The 22,728-nt window shown below is 50.2% G+C and overlaps 1 protein-coding gene across 4 annotated transcripts; it reads right to left on the reverse strand.

The window, feature by feature from the left end:
- Positions 1-1,057: 1,057 nt before the first annotated feature.
- On the reverse strand, positions 1,058-22,325 carry VWA1 (von Willebrand factor A domain containing 1). 4 transcript variants are annotated; one of them, XM_086860049.1, is made up of 7 exons: positions 22,016-22,296; positions 14,323-14,443; positions 9,686-10,249; positions 4,959-5,237; positions 4,223-4,495; positions 3,264-3,533; positions 1,058-2,692 (listed from the first exon to the last, which is right to left on the reverse strand). In XM_086860049.1, the coding sequence occupies exons 1-7, from the start codon at positions 22,022-22,024 to the stop codon at positions 2,652-2,654; spliced, it is 1,557 nt and encodes a 518-aa protein (XP_086716175.1). In that variant the 5' UTR covers positions 22,025-22,296; the 3' UTR covers positions 1,058-2,651. The 4 variants fall into 4 exon arrangements, with proteins under 4 accessions (XP_086716175.1, XP_023796276.2, XP_086716177.1 ...); XM_023940508.2 differs by having other exon boundaries at positions 14,323-14,862; positions 22,016-22,260; XM_086860051.1 differs by lacking the exon at positions 14,323-14,443 and having other exon boundaries at positions 22,016-22,325.
- Between the last annotated feature and the right edge of the window lie 403 nt (positions 22,326-22,728).

Below are 22,728 nucleotides of genomic sequence, written 5' to 3' on the forward strand. Positions count from 1 at the left end.
GTGATTATCTGGGATAAAGAGCAGGATTTCCCTGGAAATCGGCTCCTAATCTGACGTTTTGGAATGAGAAGGATGACACAGAAGCTTCCAGAGAAGGGGAGCACAGGGAAACCCTTATCTGTGGTTATCTGGGATTTCTTTTGAAAATCGGCTCCTGATCCAACATTTCCCATGGAATGGGAAAGATGATGGATGGAAAAGTGGAAAAGAGGAGCACAGAGAAAACCATTGCTGTGGTTATCTGGGATAAAGAGTAGGATATTCCATGGAAATGACCTCCTAATCCAAATCCTTGGAATGGAAAAGATGAGACAGAAGCCTCCAGAGACTGGGAGCACAGGAAAACCCATCCCTGTGGTTATCTGAGATAAAGAGCAGGAATTCCCATGAAAACAGTTTCCTTGTCCGACTGCTTGGAGTAGGAAAGATGATAAGAAAGGCTTTAGAGAAGGAAAGAGCTGTGGTAGTCAGAAACACGTGGAATTCTGCAGCCTGAAACGGTGTAAAATGCAGAACACACCTGGACCATGCCCAGCAACAGGCTGGGGACACATTCTCAGATATTTTTTTTTTCTCTAAATGTTCATGTTTCTTCCCAAATGCATGCTTAGAATCATGGAAACATGGAATATCTTGAGCTGGAAGGGATCACCAAGGATCAGAGTCCAACTCCTGGCCCCTCACAGGACACCCCAACAATCCCACCCTGTGCCTGAGTGTTGTTCACAAATATTTACCATTTATATCAAGATTTCTCCTTGTAAAATAATTACTGGAACTGAGGCTTTATCAATACAAACACATTTCTATTTTTACATTTCTAACACATTTTTAGAGGGATAGGGATAAAGTTTTAGGGGGATAGGGATAAAGCCTGTAAGCCAGGCTATACAGGCATGGGTAGAACACACACTTCCCAGCCATTTAAAATTATGATGATTTAACATGGTCATCTCAGCAGCTTTTCCCAACTTTTATCATTCTATGAATGCCAGCTTTTCCACCCCTGGAACAAAACCCACAATTCACAGATTTGCCATCAAGCACAAAGGAGTCATTCGGTAGCTCTTGTATTTTTATTTAACTGTCTTCAAAAGGGTGTGTTACAACTGGGGGGATGACACGTTAATGTATTAATTAACTATGCAGGGAGTTGTGCAAACTTAATTTCTGTCCTACAGCAAGAACAAACAAAATCATCTTATTCATGAGCAGTTCCAGAACCTTTGTCATTCCTTCAACACTGAGATTAATCAGTCACAAATGCACATTCCAAATGAGGACACAAATCATGTGAAAATCTCTTTATAGAGTTAATGAATGACTCACCTGCCTTCTACCCCTCTCTCCTGAACAAGGTAGCCTAAGGAAAATGCTCCAGAAATGGGGAGACGAAGGATTCAGCTCTCAGGAGACAAAGTCAGGGATAAAAGTTCCTCTTAGCTCTGAAAGGAGCTGTTCTAAGAAGGGTTTGTGAGACTGCATGGGGCTTTCCAACAAACAAGTTCCACATGTAGGACAAATAAGCAGTAAATTTAAAATAGAGCAGGAGTTACTGAGGGAGGGTGTTGCCACTGATGCTGGGGTTTAGCAGAGAAGTATCTACATTTCTTTACAGCCCTAAGCCCTGAACTTTGAAACCATTTGCTTGGTCACTAGGTATTTATAATTTGTCTTTTTTTTTTTTTTTTTTATTTTTTTATTTTTTCCCAGCTCTCCTTTCCAGAGTGGATTAGCAACAGGTAGTTCAAGCCTGGGGGCCAAAGGGAAAGAATCAGATTATTCTTCTCCTTTAAAACCCCTGACTTTTAAGTGTAGCTCAAGCTTAGCACTGGGTAGAAGCCCAAGACAAGACACCAGAGATGTGCTGTGTGTTCAGAGTGCAGAGGAATGATAGTGCTGGAGACTTACTGCCTGTAATTAGTCACAGAACAGACTAATTTATCTCCATGAGGACAGCAGGACTCCCATTTGGTGAAAAGGGGTTGCAGGAATGCCAGAGCAATGCAGTGGTGATGATCCAGGAAGGACCACAGAAACTATAAGAAGTGATTTAGATGGTCTTGTCTGGCTTTTCTGGACTCTCAGCTGCTCCTTGAGCTCAGCTGAGGGCTGGGACCCCTGGAGGGACCTGCTGGGGAAGCACATTGCCAGGATTTGGGGTTTCCTGCTCTCTCACATTCCAGCTTCCCTGGCTTTTGGCAGCAGGAATGGATTTGGCTGCGTGGAATCTTTCTCTGAGTGCCCTGTATGAATGGCCAGGGCACTGAACAGTCAAGTCCTGAATGTGCTCAGAAGCTGCAAAAGTAAATCTGGATCGATCTTTAATAAACAGAGAACAGGGAGCAAGCAAGCAATAGTGAGAATCCACCACTTTGCCTTCTGTTTGTTCTTTATCAGGCGTGTTTATATGAAATGGGTACAGATTTGGCATCTTTTATCAGATTGGTTGTTCCATCCAGCCAGGCCAAGCCTTTAAGCTCTGGGAGAACTTGGCTGGGGACAGGCTTTGGGCTGGACAAGCAGGACACATCAAGAGACAGCACAGGCTGGGAGATGAGGTGTTTTCCTCCCCTGGCTCCTCCTTTTTGTCCAAGTCCTTGTCCAAGCAAGATCCCTTACTCTGCTGGGCATCAGCTCACTCCAGTCTTTCACGCTTTCTGTCTGTGCCTGTATCCTTGGGCCTCTGTAGCTGGAAGAACACAAGGAATAGAAATGTCAGCTTTAGCCAGCCATTCTCCACATCTGAGCCAGAGATCTCACCGCTGGGGACATTTTTACTCTCACTCCAGTCCCTTGCTGGGAAAAAGAGGTTTCTGTTTAGTAGCTTCTGTTTAGTTTTACTCCATCCTATCAGGGATCCTTTAATGCCACAGAAAGTGGTTTCTGGGAAGCGGAAGGAAGAAAGAAGTGTTGTGTCTTTACAACTGGCTTTAATTGTTACCTGTCCCCTGCCACGTTGGAAAATGAAGGGCAACCAAGGCTTTAAATGACTTTAAAACAGCACTTCCAATGCCCATGCCAGGTTTCAACTGCTTGTTATCCCGAAAAAGTTCCAAGACGGTCTCCACTGCACGTTTTTTTTCTCCTGCCTGCAATAAACTCCACTAGGAGGAGTCTTACTCCTAAAAACGGGGAAAAGAGACCAACTTTGGTCAATCCCTGTGGTGAAGCAAGACCAGTGATGAGCACATAATATCCCAGCCCTTCGGGGCTCCTCTATGAACGCTCACAACACCTGGCTAAGGATGTCTGCAGCTCACCTGGCTGCCTGTGCACACTGCGGCAGAGCCTCTGGCCGGGTTGGTTCCTGTACACGGGCTGGACACACACCTTGCCGCTGGTGCCCGAGGGCAGGTCACTGAGCAGCACACTGTGCACCTGCGGGGACACGCTGAGCACCGAGGAGGGGCCGCTGTGCCGCCGGCAGCGCACCCGGTAACCCAGCACCGGCCCGGCTGCAGAGTCCCAGGAGACTTTCAGGGTGTTGGGACCCATGTCCTGGAAGCGGAGGTGCTTTACCTTGGAGCCCTCTGCGGAGAGAGGATCCATGTTACTGCAGGACATTGTTCCAAAGTGAGCCCTACCATTCCCTGCTCCCCAGGGGAATGCTGCTGGCCAGCCTGGCCTTTGGTGGGGAGATACAATCACTCTGCATCTCCCCACTGAAGGAGCTTGGTTTAATTACTCCTTAACTTTGTCCCGGTACCAGCATAAAAGTCTTTTTTTCATGCTGTCACACACTGGCAGTCACCTCCCACACCCTCAGCTCTGTCATCCCCTGAGCTCCTCGCTCCTGAGTCCTGATAAGGGCCAGACTTTGCCTCCTGCTCTATCTTCACAGGTATTTCTTCAGAACACAAGTTTTTGCTCATTAACGTCTTAATTTCATCAGTTTCTACCCCTCTGATGCCAAATGACCCTAAGGAACAAGCACAGAGGAGTCAGAAAAAGCACTTTTCTTCTTCAGTGAGATTCTTGGATCTGCAGGTGCACCAGCAGCTTGGCCATACCCCATGAACAGCTCTCACTGTGTGAGTGATTCTCTTTCAGCCCTTACACATCTGCTGTGTCCTAATGGCACACCCAGAGCTGCTCATGCAGCTTTTCCCTGTATCCCACCCCAGGGACTGGATTCAGAGCCCTCTGGTTTCACCTCGAGGCGGGTGATCCTCTAGGGACACTCAAGGGACTCCTTGTGCTGCCACTTCCCCTCGCTCACCTTCCTGGGTGCAGGCCTTGGCTGACAGGGATTTCTTCTTCCCAGATCTATAGATGGCAGTCACTGTCACCAGGTAGGTGGTGTTGGGTGCCAGGTGCTCCACCACAGTGCTGTTGTGCTTCCCATCCACCTCCAGCACCTTCACTGAGTTCCCTGGGAGTGGCCCATACAGGAGCTGGTAGCTGGCCACGCTGTCCAGCACAGGAGCCCAGCTCACATGGAAGCTGAAAGGCCCAGACTCCGAGATGAGAACCTGAACTGGGCTGATTTCCTCTGGAAGCAATGGAAAGAGATGTGAATGAGGATTTAATGAGCATTATTAACCTACACCGTATTTGGTTTCAAGGGTGTGGAATTAAAATCAACCCAGCAAGCAGATCTTGATACTCATCACACAGATCAGCCCAAGAAAAGGGTTTCTCTACCTGGGCAGAGCAACTCAGCCAGAACTGTTCTTGCATGCAGAAAACTAATATTTTGTACAAGTCCACCTTGACTTTGCCACCCCTGCCAGAAACCCTGCTGGTTTTCAGTTTGCCACCTTTTTGCAGGCTGCTCCCCAGCATAAATCTGAGTTATTTTCTGCAGAGAGAGGCTGCTTCCTGCTCCTCTCCTTCCCTCTCAAACAGAGATTTCCCTTAAGTCATTCCAGCATCCTCTATCTCTACCTCCAGCCTCAGGTAGGAGACCTGTCCTTGTCCTCCTTGTCCCCCAAGAGGGACCGTGTCCATTTTACCTGCCAGTGTCGTGACCCTTGTAGTCTGCGGGGGGAAGTAGTGCACGTTGGATTCAGGAACCAGAGCCACCTCATATGTGGTTTCTGGTACAAGGTTGCTGAGCACAAGGCTGGTGTGAGCCCCAGACACCTGCTGTGTCCTCTTCCTTGCTGGATCAGTTGCTGGGGCATATTCCAGGCTGTAGTAGCCAGTTTCCTGGGAGAGGAACTTGGGCCACATCAGGCGGAAACTGCTCGAGGTGACGTCTGTGGCATGGAGCCGGTTGGCTCGGATGGCATCTAGAAGAGGGACAGTGGCCAGAAATCACTGCTGGAATCAACCCCCAGAGCATGGAGCACCTGCAGTCCCAGCCCTCCGGGATGGGAGATGCATCTGGCAAGCACCACTGATACCTGATACAATTGTGTCTCCCTGTGGAGACACCAACCAGTGAAACCAAACCACTCAATTCCTGTACATGAATTGCCCAGAGTATGAAGAACTCCATTTCTCCTGCTCTCTGCTGTGCCCAGTGGCCAGGAAGAAAGGGCAGTAACTGGGGACTGACCAGCACTGCTGAGCCAGCTGGACTCACCCCAGCTTAGGTCATGCCCCGCAGGGCTTCACAGAGCTCCCTTGTTCAGTGACATTCAACACTCAGAGCCCTCTTGTGCCACCTCACCTCTCCCTGCCCCTGCACAAAGGCTTCTCTTTGGGGCTCATGCTACCTTTGAGTTCCAGACCACAAATGCCAGGCAGAAGTACCTCTTGTGACGTTGGGCAGCTCCCCCAGCTTCCTCTGCTACTTGACCCTTCTGACATGTGTGGCCTTCCGAGCCTGTTTTGGGCAGAATTCCACTGCTTTCTGGTCTTCCAGAGGGGCAGAAACACACAGGACTTTGTTTCTAGATCTTGGGAAGTGACATAGGAAGACATGGAGCTTCTCTTCTGTTTTTAAAGGATTTTTAAGAGCACCCTGAGCCTTGACGTTCTAAATCTTTATAAAAGAACCTTCCAGTTCATGCTCAAACACTCACAGAGCTCTCTAGGTAGTTCTCACTGATTTCCCATTTCACAGAGGTAAAGCGAGTCACAAAATTCCTCCTAAACCTGCAAGATGGGGTTGCTTTGCACTCCCAGACTTGTCTTTTAGCTGGGAGAGGATCAGCTCCCCGCCTCCGAGCCACTCCGAGGCCCTGCCAACTTCCCCGTACCAAATAAAACAATCTCAGTTTTTCCTCTGAGCTGTTCCCTGGCTCTCCCAGGCAGGCAGGAACATTCCCCTGCTCTGTGCCCTGCCTGCTCCCATCCCATTCCAGCCCAGCCAGCCGCACTCCACCCACGCGGAGGGTGGGAGGCAGTATTAGGAGTGCTAGGGCACTGCACCCTTCTGTGAGCCTCACAAACACTAGGGGCCAAGCCACGAAGGAAGAGGGAGCACAGGAAAGGCCTCAGTCCTGCCAAAAATCCTGCCAAAAGCTCAGGGAATGGAAATAAGTGAGCTTGGAGGCAGGGACAATGTGAATAAAAGGGGAAGATGAAAGGACAGGGAGCAGGAAGCCCAGAGCAAACAGCACTGCCCGTGTTGCCAGACCCCAGAAGCCTTCAGCATATGAAGAGGGCAATAAACCAGAGAAAATAAATGCCCACAATGTGTTTCCCAGCCCCTCTGTTCCCAGAGGGAAGCAGCAAGTTAATATCCTGTACCAGATGCAGCCAGTGCCTGCCTAGTGACAGACAGGTGGTGACACTCGCCCTCCAGCTCCTGCCTCTTGGTGACTCCAAACACCGCTCTGCAGCCACGAGTTTGTTGGCACCCCGTGAGCTCTGGAGAGATCAGGATCAGACATTCAGGAATGCTGCTGGTTTCATGATGAGGGTAAGAAAGGCAGCCAGGCAGGAGAGCCTGTCCTAATCTGGGTCTGTGGTCACCCCTCTTAGAAGCTGCAGCTGGGATTTGGGACAAATCACTTCTGTGTCCTGCTCTGATGTAGGTGGAGAAAGGTTCTGATTCTGGGAGGGGGGACAACACTTCTCCATCTCCAGGATGGGCATTCAGGGTCTGAGATCACTCCCTGTGCTCACCTGCTTGGACTCAGTGCCAGGTGAGACAAATCAGAGCACTCCAGGCTCAAAGCCTTCACTATAGCAGGAGTTACCCAGGACCTCATTTTGGGTAAGAAATGCATTGTCCTGAGCACACGTGGGATGTGGTGATACTTGGGGAGTGCTGGCTTCTGCAAAGCTTGGCTCAGGAGGTGGTGCCAAAGGCTGGAACAAGTCCGCAGCCTCAGCTCAGCTGGGCTGAGCACAGAGCAAGTGGCTGCAGGCACAGGATCTGATGTCTCCTTGGAGGAATGCCTTAATTTCATAACACTGGGGAGTCCTTCCCCAGAAGGAGAGCACCACATGCCACAGTTTGGGCATATCCAAGATACAACAGAGGGAGCCTGAGCTTCTCCACAGCCTGAGAACCTTCCCTTCCCGCTGGGAAGGGCGGAGGTGCCTGCCAGGAGCCAGCTGTGCCATGGCCAGGCTGACTGGGAGCTGCATTCTGCAGAATTCTTCCATGTGCCAAGGAAAAAACGGCAGTGGGCACACACAGTCATCCGCAGTCCCTGTCCTGCACCCCTCCACAGAGCAGCAGCAACACTGGAGCTATTTCAGGTCCGCCACATCTCAAGAGTCTCTTCCTGTGGAGATTGAGGCTTCTCAGCCCACCTGAGACAGCAGCAGCAGCTTGGCAGGAACCCCTGTGTTGGAATATCTATGGAGCAGGCATGAAACACCCCATTCCTGGAAAGGAGATGGAAGGAGGAGAGCAACTCTTGACAAAGCTTGTTTGTGCCTCTACAAAAGCCTCCACTGTTTTTTAACAGTAGCAGGAGATGTAGATAAGAGATAATTAAACCAGTCTGGGCCATTCCAGAGTTGGAAAGGCCTAATTCCTGCCTGCTAAGATCCTAAGATCCTGTCTGTCCCTGCTATCCCAGGAGAGGTGGTGTCTGAGGGCTGCCTCCTCCAGGCAAGGAACAGTGGACTTAAGTAGCTTTATTAAGGTGAAATCAGGTGATGTGACCAATGTCTGGCACTTTGCAACCCCAGGATTCATGTGGGAATCTCACCTTCCATTAGAATCCCAGCCCAGCAGGTTTTAGGCCTGCTGGATGCACAGAATGCTGCCCTCAGGCACAGCAGCTGTGATCTCTGCAGATTTTATGATCTCCTGTGCTGCAGATTTCTAATTCTTGGGATGCTATTTTGTATAACCTGGATTTGGGATGCACCAGGAAATGAATAAGCATGGAAACAAAATACCTGGAGGCCTGTGGGGTGGCTGGGACAGGAGGAGGGCTGTTGGTGCTGCCCAATTCTCACTTGGGGGAGAAGTGGGTGTTTGGGAGAGAACACAGGCCCTGGGAGTGGTTTTTTTAATGGTTGTGATTGGAAACATGAAGGAATTCCTACACACAGAGGATTCTGTGGAAAGGGGCAGCTCCAACCCACCTCACAGAGCAGAAGTCAAATAAGAAATGAAATCAGGATTTCCAATGGAGAGAGAACCTCCAGAAAAAAGTGTGAAATGTCTGCAAAGTCAAAGTAACTCCCTCAGCATTCCAAACAAATCCAGAGGCATCTGGGAGACTGAGACAATCCCCAGGGACAGATGGCAGTGCCCTTGCCTTCCAAAGCCTCTCCTGAGGCCCAGATCATGGAATTTGATCCCTTCAGAGCCTTTCCTGGATGGTCTAAAAACCTGGAGTGATGAAAACTCCAATCTGCTGTGTGTTCCCTCTCCTAGCAACCACTACAACCCTGCAGGGAACAGAGAGGTAGCGCTTGGGCTGCTGAGCAGAGGCAGGGCTGGGCTGTTCTTTCAAAGGTTGTGCTGGCCAAGTCAGGCCATGGATCTGGCAGATGTGGAACATGCTAGGACAGGGGATTTATGGAACAGAAACATTCCTTTCCTATAGTCTCAATGCTAACAGCAGGCACCATCCTTAATTGTATTTTGTAAGAGAACAAGTGCAGGAGATGGAGGTCTCAGCCCTCGATGGTGAATTTAGGGAGTCACATCTATCCTAAAAAAGTTGGAAGAAGCTGACAGGACCAAATCCTTGCCGGGGACACACATCCCATTTTGGACGTGTTCAACACATTTGTGTTCCTCCATCAGCTGGTGCAGAGACAGACAATGTTTGAGGGGAAAAAAAAGAAAAATCACCCTGAGCATGAAAATCAACTCAAGGGGCTCAGGCACTTTGTGTCCACAATCAGCAGCCTCTTGCTGAGGTGAAATCATTGCTGTTTGGGAAACCTTTGGTTAACAGCCTGTGCAGGTGGGGGCATTTTTGTGCTCTGCCTGGGTTGTGCAGATGCCTGAGCTGCATGACTCACTTCAAAGACTTGTGGAGTTTTAAGGGATTCAGATATTTTGCTGCCTGAGTTTCTCATTCCCAGCTGAACTCTTCACAAACACAAGTTCATCTCACCGAAGGGAATTTGTTCCACTCAGTCAAATATTCCAAGGGGAATATATTTGTCCCAGACCTCCCAGAAGCCTTGGTTTATTCTTGGACCTGTAGCATGGTGGGCAAACCCCTGCAGTTTGCCAGAGCAGCACTTTTGGGTCAGGATGACCATGAGATTTGGGGAATTCTCCCACTGTCTACCCCACAGAGCCAAACACTAACCCATCCTCACCCCTGCCACCAAGTTCCAATGGCCCCCTCCAATGCCAGCCTACCTAGAATCCCATCCCTGAGCTCCTTGGTGATGATGGGCAGGTCATCCACATCCACAAAGTGCAGGTGTTTGTCCGAGGGCTGGCTGGCAGCAGCCGACAGCTCCAGGAAGTTGCTCCGGCCGGTGCTGATGATGAACACGGTCACCCCCATGTCCTTCAGCAGCTGCATGGGCTCAGAGATGTCATCCGTGGAGAAGCCATCTGTCACCCACACCAGCACCTTGGGCACATCTGGCCGGGCCCCAGCTTCCCCACTGAAGAGCTTCTCCTTGGCGTAGGACAGCGCTTTGCCCGTGTTGGTGTCACCCATGAGCTGCTGTGTGTCCCTGATGGCTTTTCTCAAGGTGCCACTGGTCAGGTACTGGTCAAACGGGAACTCCATGGTAGGCGTGGTGCTGATGTGGATGATGCTGGCCTGGACGTCCCTGGGGCCAAAGGTGAAAGGGTGCAAAAGATCCCACATGAATTCCTTGACCTTGGAGAACTCATAGTGGGAGACGCTGGCAGAGCTGTCCAGCAGGAAGAGGAGATCTCCCTCTGTGCTGGAGATCAATGGCTGGGGACCTGGCAGGGGAGAGAGAAGGAACAGCATTAGTGGAGTGGTGTGAACCCAAACCCTGCACAGGCACCTCCTGGGAAAGCTCGGTTATCTTCTGCCAAATTCCAGGATTCAGGGAGAGGTGCTGGCTGAGATGGCAGAGGCACAACAGATCTCCTGGAACAGCAGGAGAGACCAGGCAGAGCATTCAGGAATGGAGGAAGTTAAAGTTAACTGGGAACTACTGTTTACAAGGGCATGGAGTGACAGGGCAAGGGGGATAGCTTCAAACTTACAGCGAGGAGGCTTAGATGGGATATTGGGAAGAAATTCTCTGTGAGGATGGTGAGGCCCTGGCACAGGGTGCTCAGAGCAGCTGTGGCTGCCCCTGGATCCCTGGGAATGTCCAAGGCCAGGCTGGATGGGGCTTGGAGCAGCCTGGGATAGTGGAAGGTGTTTCTGCCATGGCAGGAGTAGAATGGGATGATCCTTAAAGGTCCCTTCCAACCCCAACCATCCCCTGAGTCTGTGCCTAGGCTGGAGAGACCTGCACCCCAGCTGGATCCTGGCCAGTTCCATGTGACCCACTACAGCTCACCCCATGCTACAGACACTCCCCCGCAGTTCCCTGGTGCTGGGCAGAAAACAAAAGTTAAGTCCAGGAATCACCACATCACTAAGAAGAACTGTGACCCCACAGGTTCCTGCCACTGAATGCCAGAACTCCCAGTGGCATTCTAGCAGGGCTTTGGTTCGTGCTGCTGGCTGCACAAAGCAAGGCAAAGCTTTCTGAGCTCTCCCCTCTGCTGGAAGGAGAGGGAATTCACCCGGAGGGAGCAGAAATCCCACTGCTGCCAGAGCTACCTGCATGGGGAACATGCAGGTGAGCACCAGTATGAAACACCAGGGAACAGAGGAGAGTCACAGCCGTGTCCTTTTGTGTGAAACCCCAAAAGAACAAATGTTTGGGGAGTCACAGCTGTGTCCTTTTGTGTGAAACCCCAGAAGAACTAGGGTTTGGGAGTCACAGCCTTTTGTCTGCACCCTGCAGCTCTGGGGCATCAAGAGAGCTGGGCATCACGTTCCCATGCCTTAAACGCTGGTTTTCCCCATCACTCATTGCTATGTTAATTAAGAAGAAACCCAGTCTGACACCACAGGGTTCTACCTTGGTTAACAACAACCGGTTAACAAAACCAGCAGCTAAACCCACTGGTGGGTGGGTTGGGGGTGTGTTTTGGAGCTAAAGAGACCCTCTGTGGGTCAGGCAGAAGGCTTCTCCTTCACTCAAACACCATCCCAGCTGTAACACTCTGTCCTGCATGAGATGGGCACAAATTCCTCCTATTCAGCAGAAAGAATCCATTAAAAAAAATTGAGACAAAAGCTCTGTCCCCATCAGGAGCACGGCAATGCTCAGAAAGTGACCAGACACTGCATCTCCCCCCCTCTGCAGGTTTAGGCTTTCAATTCCCTCATCCATCCTCCTGCTCCTTGTCCTGCATCCAGTACAAACATGCCATCCGTGCCAGAGGTGGGGCTGTGGAGGTTTGTTACCAGCAAATCCCTGCTTACGCAAGCAGCTGCTGTTTTCAGGCACTCTCCTCACTTCAGACAGATTGGCAAGCTGCCAAGTGAGGATTTCTCACTTTTCAGGGAGGATTTGGAGGGAAAGGGGCATCCATGAGCACTTCCCTGACTCCTGTACTGTCAGGAATAACTGCAGATCTCATCCCTGTGCCCTGCTTGAGCCTGGGAGTGACACAAAACGGACGGCAGGGTCCTGGTGTCACTCCCTACGTGATGCCCAGCCAATGCACTGGGCTCAGAAGTGTTTTGAAGGGCTTGATATGGGAGCAAAATGTCACTATGGAAACACAATGCTGCCTGCTGGCTTTTCCGGGAGGAAAACAGCTGGCCAGACTTCCCTGTGATGCTGACAGGAGACATCCGCTCGCAGAGCTCCCCACGCTCTCATCTGGGAGCTGAACACACACCACATGCCTGATTTACACAGGCTTGGAGCTTGTGGGGCTCAGTTACAGCCAAGAAGGATCATGTCCTGTCTGGGTTAACTGCTTTTGACATCCTATGTTTGTCTTCTCTCAAGAAGTGCTTGACCACGCAAGGAAAAAGGTTCTGCTCTGAGAGAGAGGCAGAGGGAACCGAGGAACACAGGCTGAGCTTCCCTGTGGCCACTCTGGATCACAGTGAGAGGCAGGAAGAGGAAGGCTCCCTGGCAGAGAATTCTCCCCACAAGCCACCCAGGAGGGGTTTTACACTTCAAACCACATCAGAGAACCCTTGGGAGATGGGGAGGTCACCTGCGTGATGAAGGGCTGACAGCCACCAAACACAAAATACTTGTGTGGTTAAAAGCCTTTAGAGGTTCCAGGTGCCTTCAACAGCAGGAGGGGAGCTGTGCTGCCATCTCTCATGATCTTTCAATGAGTTTTACTCTCTCTGCTGTTTTATCAACAGTTCTGGGATCATGGAATGATGCCAGTGCTTCAGAGGTCAGTAAGTGCAGGGTCCCCCATAAAGTGTATATGGAGGGGCCATGTCTTCATTTTTCACTCACAACAACAACATCCTTTTCTGCTGATGCCAGCCCAGGAAATGACAGTCAAATTCCATTTCTCCAAGCCCAAAACATCAAAAGGCCGTACTTTACACAGCTGCAGCTGAGATCTGAATCTGGACCCAGAGAGGGAAGGGGGGAATTGGTCACGGTCTGCCTTGACTTTGTGCAGGAATCCAAAATCCATTGTCCAGAACAATCCAGTACCCATTGTCCAGAACAATCCTGTCATTTCTGAACATGTGAAACACCAATGGCCACCCAGCAGCTTCCTCACTTTGCCCACTGCAGCTGAGAATGAAGCCACAGTCACTCACACTCAGTCAAATCCCAAGGAAAAAGAGGTTCTGGACACACATCCCAAAGTGTTCCTGTCCCTGTGACCATGGCACAGCATCACAGCAACCCTGGACAAGGCACAGGAGTTGTACCAGGCTGGCATGGGCATCTCCTGCCCAGAGGGGTCATTCCCTCTCAAGGGAGAGGCAAAAGGCAGCACATCACTCACCCAGCTCATCACTAACACACACACACTTTGCCTCTGGAGCGGTGCACAGTCTCTGGAATGCCATGGCTGGCTTTGTCACACACCCTGAAGGTCTGAGCATTGTTCAGAGCCTGGGTTGGAAAATGCCACACGTTCCCAGGGCAGCAGGATGGCAGGACAATGGGAATTGCTGCTGCCTGGGTGGACTTGGAGCTCTGGGACAATGCCAGGAGCTGCAGCACCATTCCTGCCCCAGCTGGGACACTGAGGGACAGAACCCAGCACCCTGGGAGGGATCTGAGCCCCAGCCACAGCCTCTCTGTGTGCCTCTGTGTACCAGCAGCACAGTCAGACCCTAGCAGTTCAGGCTGCTCTGTCTGAGGAGCTCCTGGCCAGGCAGGCACAAGGTTCCCTCTCATTTCCCACCGGATTGCAGCTCCCAGGTGCAGTGAAAACCAATCACAACCTGCAGCCACAGAACTTTCTCCACTCATGAGCAGAGGGCAGCACAAAATGAATTGCGTCAGCTCAGCCACCATGATGTGGGATGAGTCCCTGTCCAGGGTCCAGGAACGAGACATTCATCTCCTGCACATCCCTTTCCCCACTGTCAGCTCTGCAGGACTGAACCATTATCATTTTCCATCAGCAGTATCCAAGAGAAAGCATTTTAAAGCAGAGCTGTAATGATTGAATTACAGGGATCAGCAAGAGAACACTGTTAATCACTGGCTTGACTTCTCTCAATGCCTGTCCTTCAGTCCACAGTGAGGAGCGAGGACTTTTCCATATGATTACTCTTAACTCTGCAAATTTCTGGAACAATTTTGTCTTCCCCACTGGAAACAAATGCACAAAATTACTTCCTAAGCAGCAATTGCAGACAGGTTTGTTTGTATACAAGTACATCCAAACACCTAAAGCAGCACCGTAGCCTCAGCTTTTATTCTGAAATGGGTTTGTGAGGAGAGCAGGAGGCATGAAATGGGGTAGAGCGCCACAGGAAAGCCTTTGCCTTTTTGGGCACTCACCTGGCTCAGGTGTATCCTGTCCCGCAGCAAACCGAAGCCACAGACCAAGGGAAAGCAGCGCCTTGGCCAACATAGCAGAGCCTGGTCCTGGCCAAATTACCTTAAATCCACCACCTGGGCTCTGTGAAGGCAGATCAAAAGCCTGAGATCAGTCATAGTCCGGATCCACCAGATCCCAGCGCAATCTCACTCCCATGCCTTCAGCTCTCTGCTCCTCGACGTGTGTTTTGCTGGGCTGTGGTGCGAGCTCTGGCTCCTGGAGGCAATTTTCCTTCCTCCCCCACGACTCCTTTTAAAGCCATAAATCCATCTTGACAGGAATAGCTGGAGGAGAGGCACACACAACGCTCCTGCTGCTCTTCCTCCTCCGAGTGAAGCTTGCCTCAGGAGCGGGGATTCAGTCTGTGCACAGCTGGACTTGGTTTGAAAAATATATCCCTACAGATAAAACTTTGGCCCTGCAAGGCACTGGCAGCAGGCCAGTTACCAGAGAGGGAAAAAAAAAGGAAAGAAAAGCTGCGAGAAATCCAAAGCTCTCCTCTGTGGAATAAACCAGAAGAAGGAAAAACACGATTAAAAGGGAAAGAAAGAGTAGAAAAGGCTGGGGAGCTGCCCTGCCCTGGGAATATTGGCTAATCTTCTGGGAGGAGCATTGCACAGGTCCTAGTGCTGCCAGAGGATCCCTCCCACAGGCTGGGGCACACTCGGAGCCTGTGTCCCCTGGGGAAGGGCTACTGGGGCCACCAAGACATGCACAGCTTGCAGGAAGGAGCTGCTGCCCAGGTGGGAAAGGGCAGGGAGAAATATTGGGAATTGCAGCTGGCGCAGAAGCAGCCCAGGGATCATCTCTTGACATGGTGTTAAATATGGGTTCAAGTCTGGGATCCTGAGGCAAAGAAGAGAAACCTGTGATAAATCCCTCATTAGATGAGGGGAGGGGAGCAGACACCAAAGATGCTGAGGTCTAGCCTCTCTGTGCTGCTGTGTGCAGGGAATTTCTACTAGAATATCAAGAAATCGACCCCAATTCCCTTTCCCAGGGCTGTTCTGCTCTCCTCACTTTGCATTTGGCTCCCACTCATCAGGTGATGTGACAATAATTCCCTTTCCACTGTAAGTTTTGCTATGTGCTGCCTCTGGACAGGTCCAAGATGTTACCAGCAGAGGGAAAAACTGGAAAATTACATCCAGTTATAAAGAGATCCATCAATCTTCATCTCCTTAACATGGGGAGGGACCAGCAGGCTAGGCTGAAAAGCAGCTAAGAAAGGAAGCTTTTGGGATTTCAGACACTGGTGAGCATTATTTCCTCCAATTTTATTTCCTCTCCCCTGGGAACTGTAAAAAAACTCACTAGGAGTTAGGGGTCAAGGAGTGCTCAGAGTGGAAAAAAGTTGTATCCAAACTCATCCACCAAATGGAAAATCAGGCTGAAGATCCAATTAAAAATCCACAGATTCAGACTGTTGAGAGCACTTGTTTGTGTTCCCCTCCCAGTTTGGGGCCCATCTGCATCCCAAGGGAGCTGACAGCACCAGGATGCTCCAGCACTCAGTCCTGTGGAGGTGACAGCCTCACCCAGTGCTCCATACAGGCTGGAATCAGGATTATCCCAGGTTTTAAGGGAATGGGATAGCCCTGTTCTCACTCTGAGATCCCCTCCCAGGTGGCATCTGCATCCTGAGGCAGGGAAGCTGAAGGCTCAGGTGGCAAAGGAGCTTCCAGGGAGAAATTACACAGCAAAGCAAATCCCACAGAGTCTTAACCCCCATCCTGAGAAATCCATCCATTCCTGCTGCACAGATTCCCACTCAATCCTCATGGACTGATCATTAGGGCAGCCAAGAAGGCAAAAGGTTTTTCAAACCACTGCTGAGTTCAGGACTTTCCCAATCTTATCCTGGTTCTCTGTTGGTGTTCCTGTCCTTGCTGTTCTCCCACTGGCTGGATTCTGAAGCTGGGACATGGGAGGGATGGGCTGGAGGAGGCAGAGAATGGAAGCAGTGGAAGGAAATCATCTCCTTGTTCCCACATGCCCTAGCCAAGGGCTTGGAATGTGCCTCTGAGAGCCCTGTCGGCCAGACCCAGAGCATTTCTAGCCCATTTTCTCAGCCCATTTTCTCACATTTTTCTTTTCCCCACTGCAAATCCATTTCATGTCTGGGTTTTCATCAGCTAACCCAGACATCCACCTGCTCCCATCATATTCCATCCCATCCCATCCTCCTCCTGCCCCATCTCCAGACCCATTCAGAACCCCTTGATTAGGGCTGCTGGATCCAAGGAGATGATTTCCTTCTATTACTCACTTCCCAAGGAAGTGTTGCTCATCTTAGAATAATTCCCTGTTTTTTTGCCAGTTTATCCCTGTGGATGCCATTCACACCCTGAAGCCTGGAGGGAGCCTTTATCTCCCTCTAAGTCCTGCTGGGATAAATGCAAGCAGGAAAAAGCAGCCTGAAAAATAATTAGATCTTACAGGGTTTGGGTTTATTTTTAAACTTTACAGGAATTGGCAAATCCTGTTTCCAGTAAGCCCAGTGCCTGTGCTCGTGCTGATTCTTTCCTGGATGCATCCTGCATCTGAAGCCAGAGGTGTCACTCCAGCTTTGCTGCTGATTAAATCTCAGCTCAGTCTCAGCTCCCCACCACTTCTGAGCTCCCATTCTCCACCTGCTGTGGATTTGGCCAAAATTCCCTCAGGGTGATCCCCTTCTCGCCATGACAAGCTACAGAACAGCCCAGGAACAATGAATAATTGTAGGACAAAGCCCAAATAAAACCACCAAAAGCCAATCAACCACGTTTTGATTGTGATATTGCTGGGGCTCAGGTTTTTGTAGAGCCCTCAGTGCTTGGGGCTTTTTTGCTGCAGCTGCTGGGACATTCCAGGGATGTAAACAATCCCAAATTTCTGAAGAGATGCAATATCCTCTTCTCTGAGACAAATTCTTGCAGCTGGAACAAGCAGGCTTTTGGGAACACAGCCTTGTTTGAGCTCCACATGGCAGGTTTGTTTGAAGGGGGGTCTATATATGGCAGTTTGGAAATTCCCCATTTGGAAAGGAAGCAGAGCAGCTTTGGTGGGGGTGAGGAGGGTGAAAACTTCCCCTGGAACTCCAGGGAAGGCTTGTGCAGCCCCAGAATGGGTAAGAAATCACCCAAAGAGACAGAAATCCCATTGGACAGGGCGTGGGCTGGAAGGCCAGACCTTGCTCAGCTCTTACCAGCCCAAATCTGACTCAGAGGATGCTGAAGAGGAACAGAAATACTAACATCACACAGATTTTACCCCAAAATGACCAGGAACAGCTCACCCACTGTGCCACACTTAGTTTCTGCTCAGCTGCAGGGCACCAACTTCAACTCCTGACCCCAGAAATGCCAGTCTGACTTCCAGCCCGGAGTCAGGCTCTGAGTTTGTCACTTCTCAGTTACCACTGTGTCATGTAGGGCTCAGCCTCGAGTCATCTCTTATTTTTGTTTGACTTGGAAGACAAACTACAAAAATAGATGTGTTTACTCACAGCATTCACCAGTTTTATGTTTCTCAGAAGATGAGCAGTGCTTGAGAATGACTCCTCAGTGAGGTAAGGTCTAGCTTATAGATGATCTCTTTTATCCCAAAGCTCCCTAAAAAGCCACATAGTACAAGAACATGGCCACTTATGGGGTGAAGAGCAGCAGCCTGAGCTCTGAGCCCTGGATTCTGAGTACCTCAAGCTCAGAGATTTCATTTTTTCCTTGCTGTTGTCTGGAATTGCAGTAATTCCATCATTGGAGCAGGCTCAGAAACAATGACCCCCAAAAACCAGGTAGGACGCAGGCTCAGAAACACTGACCCCACAAAAACCAGTCAGGACACACCTGAGAAACACTGACCCCACAAAAACCAGTCAAGACACACATGAGAAACACTGACCCCCCCAAAAAACTAGGCCTGACACAGACCCAGCCATTCTGGAGTGTCCAAATCCCCAAATCCCACAGTCAGTGCAACCCTCACCCCAACAGCAGAGTAGGAGGACACAGGGAGAACTGCATCCTGAGGCTTTGCCAGACCAAAGGTCCCCATCCCTGCTTGCCATGACAGAGCTGCCATAAATAAAGGAGTGGATGTTCCACGTAAAGATCTGATTGCACAGTGCCAGGAACTGCACAGAAGTGAGGGTACAAACGTGGGTGGGCCCCTGGATGTCCCAAGCAGACATTCCCTTTAGGACCAGCACCTCTTTCCAAAGGCTGTAAGACTTGTGTTGAAAGCTTCAGAGACTGATTCAGATCCCAGATCCCTATAGCCTGGCTGAACCAACTTTTCCATGCAGCTCATAATTCCTTGGACTTAACTGGGCATGAATTTGATGGCTCTGAACAGGGGGGAACCTTTCATGTTTCTCCCCAAGAATCTCTAGCAGTGATTCTCCAAGATTTTAAATCCTTCTTCACTTCCTTCACAAGATAGGATTTGACTGCCTTTTTTCCCAGCTGGACTTCACTTTGCTTGCCAGGAGCCCAAATAGCTCCAAAAATTGGACTCACTTCTAAGCACTACAAGCAAGGTCTGGATGAGGAGGTCAATTTTTAGCCAAAGGCTATTCTTTGGAGTAGATAATTTTCCATATTGCTTGACTTCTTTGCCCTATCTCCATCCTGTTAGGAAAGCCCAGACAACTTGGAAAAGCCAAATTTAAGAGAATCTCCTTAGGACTGGGTTTCCTGAGGAATTTCCACCTACGTAAGGAGCTGCTGCTTCCCCTCAAACAGCAAGTTCTCAGCCTTGAGAACTTGCAGCCTCTCTCAAGAGTTGTAATCTCCTACATTTGTCCATGTGGGAGAGAGGAAAAAAAAAACAATTTGGAGCATCCTGCAGGGATGCAGAGGAGACTCCAGCGTTTGGAGAGCCTTGTTTGTCCGCAGGGAGGAGCCAGCACAGGAACCACCAAAGCAGAGGAAATCAGATTCCCTTCCCCAGGAGGCTGACCTGGCATCTGTTTCTCTTACTTCACCTTCTATAACCAATTTCTTTGAATCCCTGCAGTAATTAGGGCAGCTTTGTTTGTGCTGCTTTCAGGGTGCTGGAGGGCTGAGTTAACTCTGTCATGGTTTTTATTTGGCTGTTCCGTCCATCTCTGGCTCCTGTTTCAGGGGCCATCAGGACATTATTCCCCTTTTCCCGGGGCCACAAACCCTGGGTGATTGGGGACAGAGCAGAGCTGCTGTTGCCATCAGCTGCGTTTTGGGTGTGCTCTGTTTTTGGAGGATTGTGTAAATCCTGCCAGGCTCTGAGTGTGATGGTAGGGGGAAAGCAGCAGGGACAGTGATGGATGGGCCTCTGAGCACCCCTCAGCCCCAAAGTCAGCCACAGCAGGAAAGGCAAGCAGCATGGGGCTGGGAGTTCCCATCAGGAGAAGCTCCTGGCCCCCACTGGAAGTGCAGCTGCAGCAGAGCTGGCAGAGACTCGCTGCTCTCAGCCTGGAATTTGGAGTGAGGCTGATTTTCCATCAGCCTCAACACCCAGGTGACAGCTCCAGCCTCCCCACTCCCAGCTCTGCAGCCTTCTCATTCTTCCTTAGTATTTCAACTTTTATATTTTCTATTTTTTTTTTCCATGGATTTGTAACCCTGCAGCTCTTCAGTGCAGAACTCTACACTCCACACACAGTGGGAGCTGCTGCCTTCCCATTTTGGGCAGACACAGCAATTCCTCTCCAGGCCTGGGAATCAAGGACACCTCACTGCCCCAGGCCTGAGAGATGGAAACAAAAGTGAGTTGGGGACAGCAAACTTGGGGTAAATTCCTTCATTTCCTGAAGCTGGAATTGGAGGATTAACCCCCAATCTGCAAATGGACCCAACTTAGAAAAGGATAAAAACCCATGAGCTGTGTTCATTTTGGGTGGTTTTGCCTGCCCTAAATGCACCTGAAGGCCCTTTTATAAATAGAACTGCTTTTTATTCTCTTAATTTTGTCTGGCCTCTGTTTTTAGGTAGCCCCAAAAGGCATCACTGGGACCAGAGAATCTTCACTTTAGGATAAATCCAGACCTAAAGCTGCCACACTGGGGTAGAACAGCTCCAGCACTGCTGTGCTTGCAGCAGAACTGAAAACTGGACCAGCCTGGGACAGAGATTTACAGTTATTTCCCTGCTTCAGGCTGCCAGAATGGCACCAACCCTCATTTTCAGGGTCTCTCGCAGAGCTGACTCTAAGGTAGGATTTGCTGAGGGCTGGCTTTGCATGTGCTTTCCCCAGCCTCTCAGTGGGAAGGCACAAACATGTGAGCAGGAACAAAGCTTGGAGCACATAGAACAATCACTCTTTTTGTGTGGAGCCAGCAGGGCAGCTGGGGACGGAGTGGGAAGGAAGGGAATGGGTAGTCCCTGTGCCGTCAGCAGGGCTTCTCCAGCCCAGCTGGCCTTGGCCAGCTCCCCCCCTGCTCCTGGAACGCTTGAGAAGCTGTCCCCCCGTGGTGGTTTTGTGTCAAAGGGGGCACAGCTCTGAGTCAGCTCCTTCTTCAAGGCACCAATTCTTAATTTTCCACGAGTTCAGCAAGTTCTGGAGGTGCAGGTGCCTTGTGGAGATAGACTTTGGAGCACAGACAGGATGGGACAATCAGCAGGCAATCAGTCCTAGGGGAATATCCTGCCTGGATCAGCAGAGTTGAGCATAAACCACACAACCCCACTCTTTACCCCATCACCCAGAGTTTCCATAAGGGAATCCATGGGGGAACAGCAGGAGCCTCCCTCTGGGGACATAATCCTGTGTTTTCCACCTTCAATCATTTCTGGTAAGGGCCACGCTGAGGTCCAAAAGGGCAGGATGGACTGGCTGATTGAAAAGTGTACGTAATGAGGGGGATGAGCCTTGCTGCCATCAACAAGTTGTTATTTCCAGTCAAAAAAAGGCAGATTATAAATTCTGATGGATAAACAAGGCCAGGGAAGCAGAGGGCTCTGCTGGGAACTGCTCTGCCTGACATCCATCCCCTCCTCACTGCCAGCCTCACATCCTCCCACGTCAGCCTGGGGAAATTGCTGCCATTCCAGCAGTTTGTGGAGAAAGAGGTGGCTGGACGTGTGCAAAGCCACTCAAACAATTCCCATCTCTTTTGGGGATAAGAGACTTTTGTTCCAGATCTGGGTGCTGTAATTCCTGAAAAATGAAAGAACAACCAGAGCACAAATATCCCCCCACAATTAAGAATCACTGTTAGATAGAAATGTCCTCTCTGCTCTCTGCCCTTCCACGGGGGCTCAGGCTCCCTCTGCAAGATAAATTTGCTTTCTGAGCCAAGAAAGAAGAGGCAGGTGATGTGAATGCAGAGCTCATCTACATTCCTCACTTCCCAATTGGAATAAGGAATCAAATAAAATCCAGTAAGAAGCATTACTCAAGTAGAGGAAGAATTGAGGTCCCCCATGAGGGTTCTGAACATATCAGCCATGTGGAAATCTGCCACTACAGCAAACTCCTGGAGAATGGCCCTAAAAATCCCCCCCAAAATGGGGTGGTCACTGGAAATGCCACCAAACACTGAGGGAAATGGGAACAGCAACAGAATAACAGCTGTACCCACACCAACACTGACCCTGTGCACTCAAATCCTGCTGTTCACTGAAAATCTGCAATTCCAGCTATTCCTCCCTTTCCCAGCTGCAGCCCTGAATCAGGGAATGAAGGAGCACTTACCACTGTCATTTTCCCTGCTGGATCTCAAAAGGACAACCAAAGCTGCAGATATTTATATAGAATGGGATACAGGGTGGAAAGCAGGGAGGAAATATCCAGCTGGAAATTTCAGGTGGTGCTGGTGCTGCTCAGGAGGGAATCTGTGTTCAGATTGGGCTGCTCCAAGTGTGGGACCTGTTCTGCTCCCCTCTCCCTGCTCCCTGGGCATGGCTGTCCTGCAGAGGAAGTCTGGCAGATCCTGTTTTGCAGAGTTCTCCCACACATGGGGCTTTTTCTGCCCCTGCTTCACTTCCTGGCACCTGTCAAGGACATTGCTGTCAGGATGCTTTGACAATAAAAGACACTCAGAGCTTCTCTCCCCATTTGTTCTCTCTCTTCCCTCATCTCCAGGACTGGCAAGCTGGGCAGGAATGGAGAGAACACCTGCAACAGGATGGAGAGATCTCCCAGAGGGGAAAACAAGGAAAATACAGCATGGAACTGTGAAACTTTTTTTTAAAAAAGGGCTTTTTGCTTGCAGTCCCTCAGACCATTCATGTTACTGCTTCCATCATCAGCGTAGGCTCCCAAGTCTTCTCTCCCTTCAGGGAATTTCCTCCAAATCTCCAAAGCAGGGGTGGAATTCTGGGGGTTCTTCCCCTGTTCTTTCCTGGCCCTTCAGACCAATCCATGGCAGGATGTGAGGAGACACCTGTCGCTGCAGCTTTCATCAG

The sequence above is a fragment of the Cyanistes caeruleus genome, chromosome 22 (assembly GCF_971803275.1).
Source record: "Cyanistes caeruleus chromosome 22, bCyaCae1.hap1.1, whole genome shotgun sequence".
Lineage (NCBI taxonomy): Eukaryota > Metazoa > Chordata > Aves > Passeriformes > Paridae > Cyanistes > Cyanistes caeruleus.

Bases quoted from the DNA above. Each gene is read 5' to 3' on its own strand.
- VWA1 (XM_086860049.1), bottom strand. The intron at 5,238-9,685 runs GTAGGCTGGCAT...TCCCTCTTCTAG, and splicing joins GCTCAGGGATGGGATTCTAG to ATGCCATCCGAGCCAACCGG. The intron at 2,693-3,263 runs GTGAGCTGCAGA...GTGTTCTTCCAG, and splicing joins CAGTGTGCACAGGCAGCCAG to CTACAGAGGCCCAAGGATAC.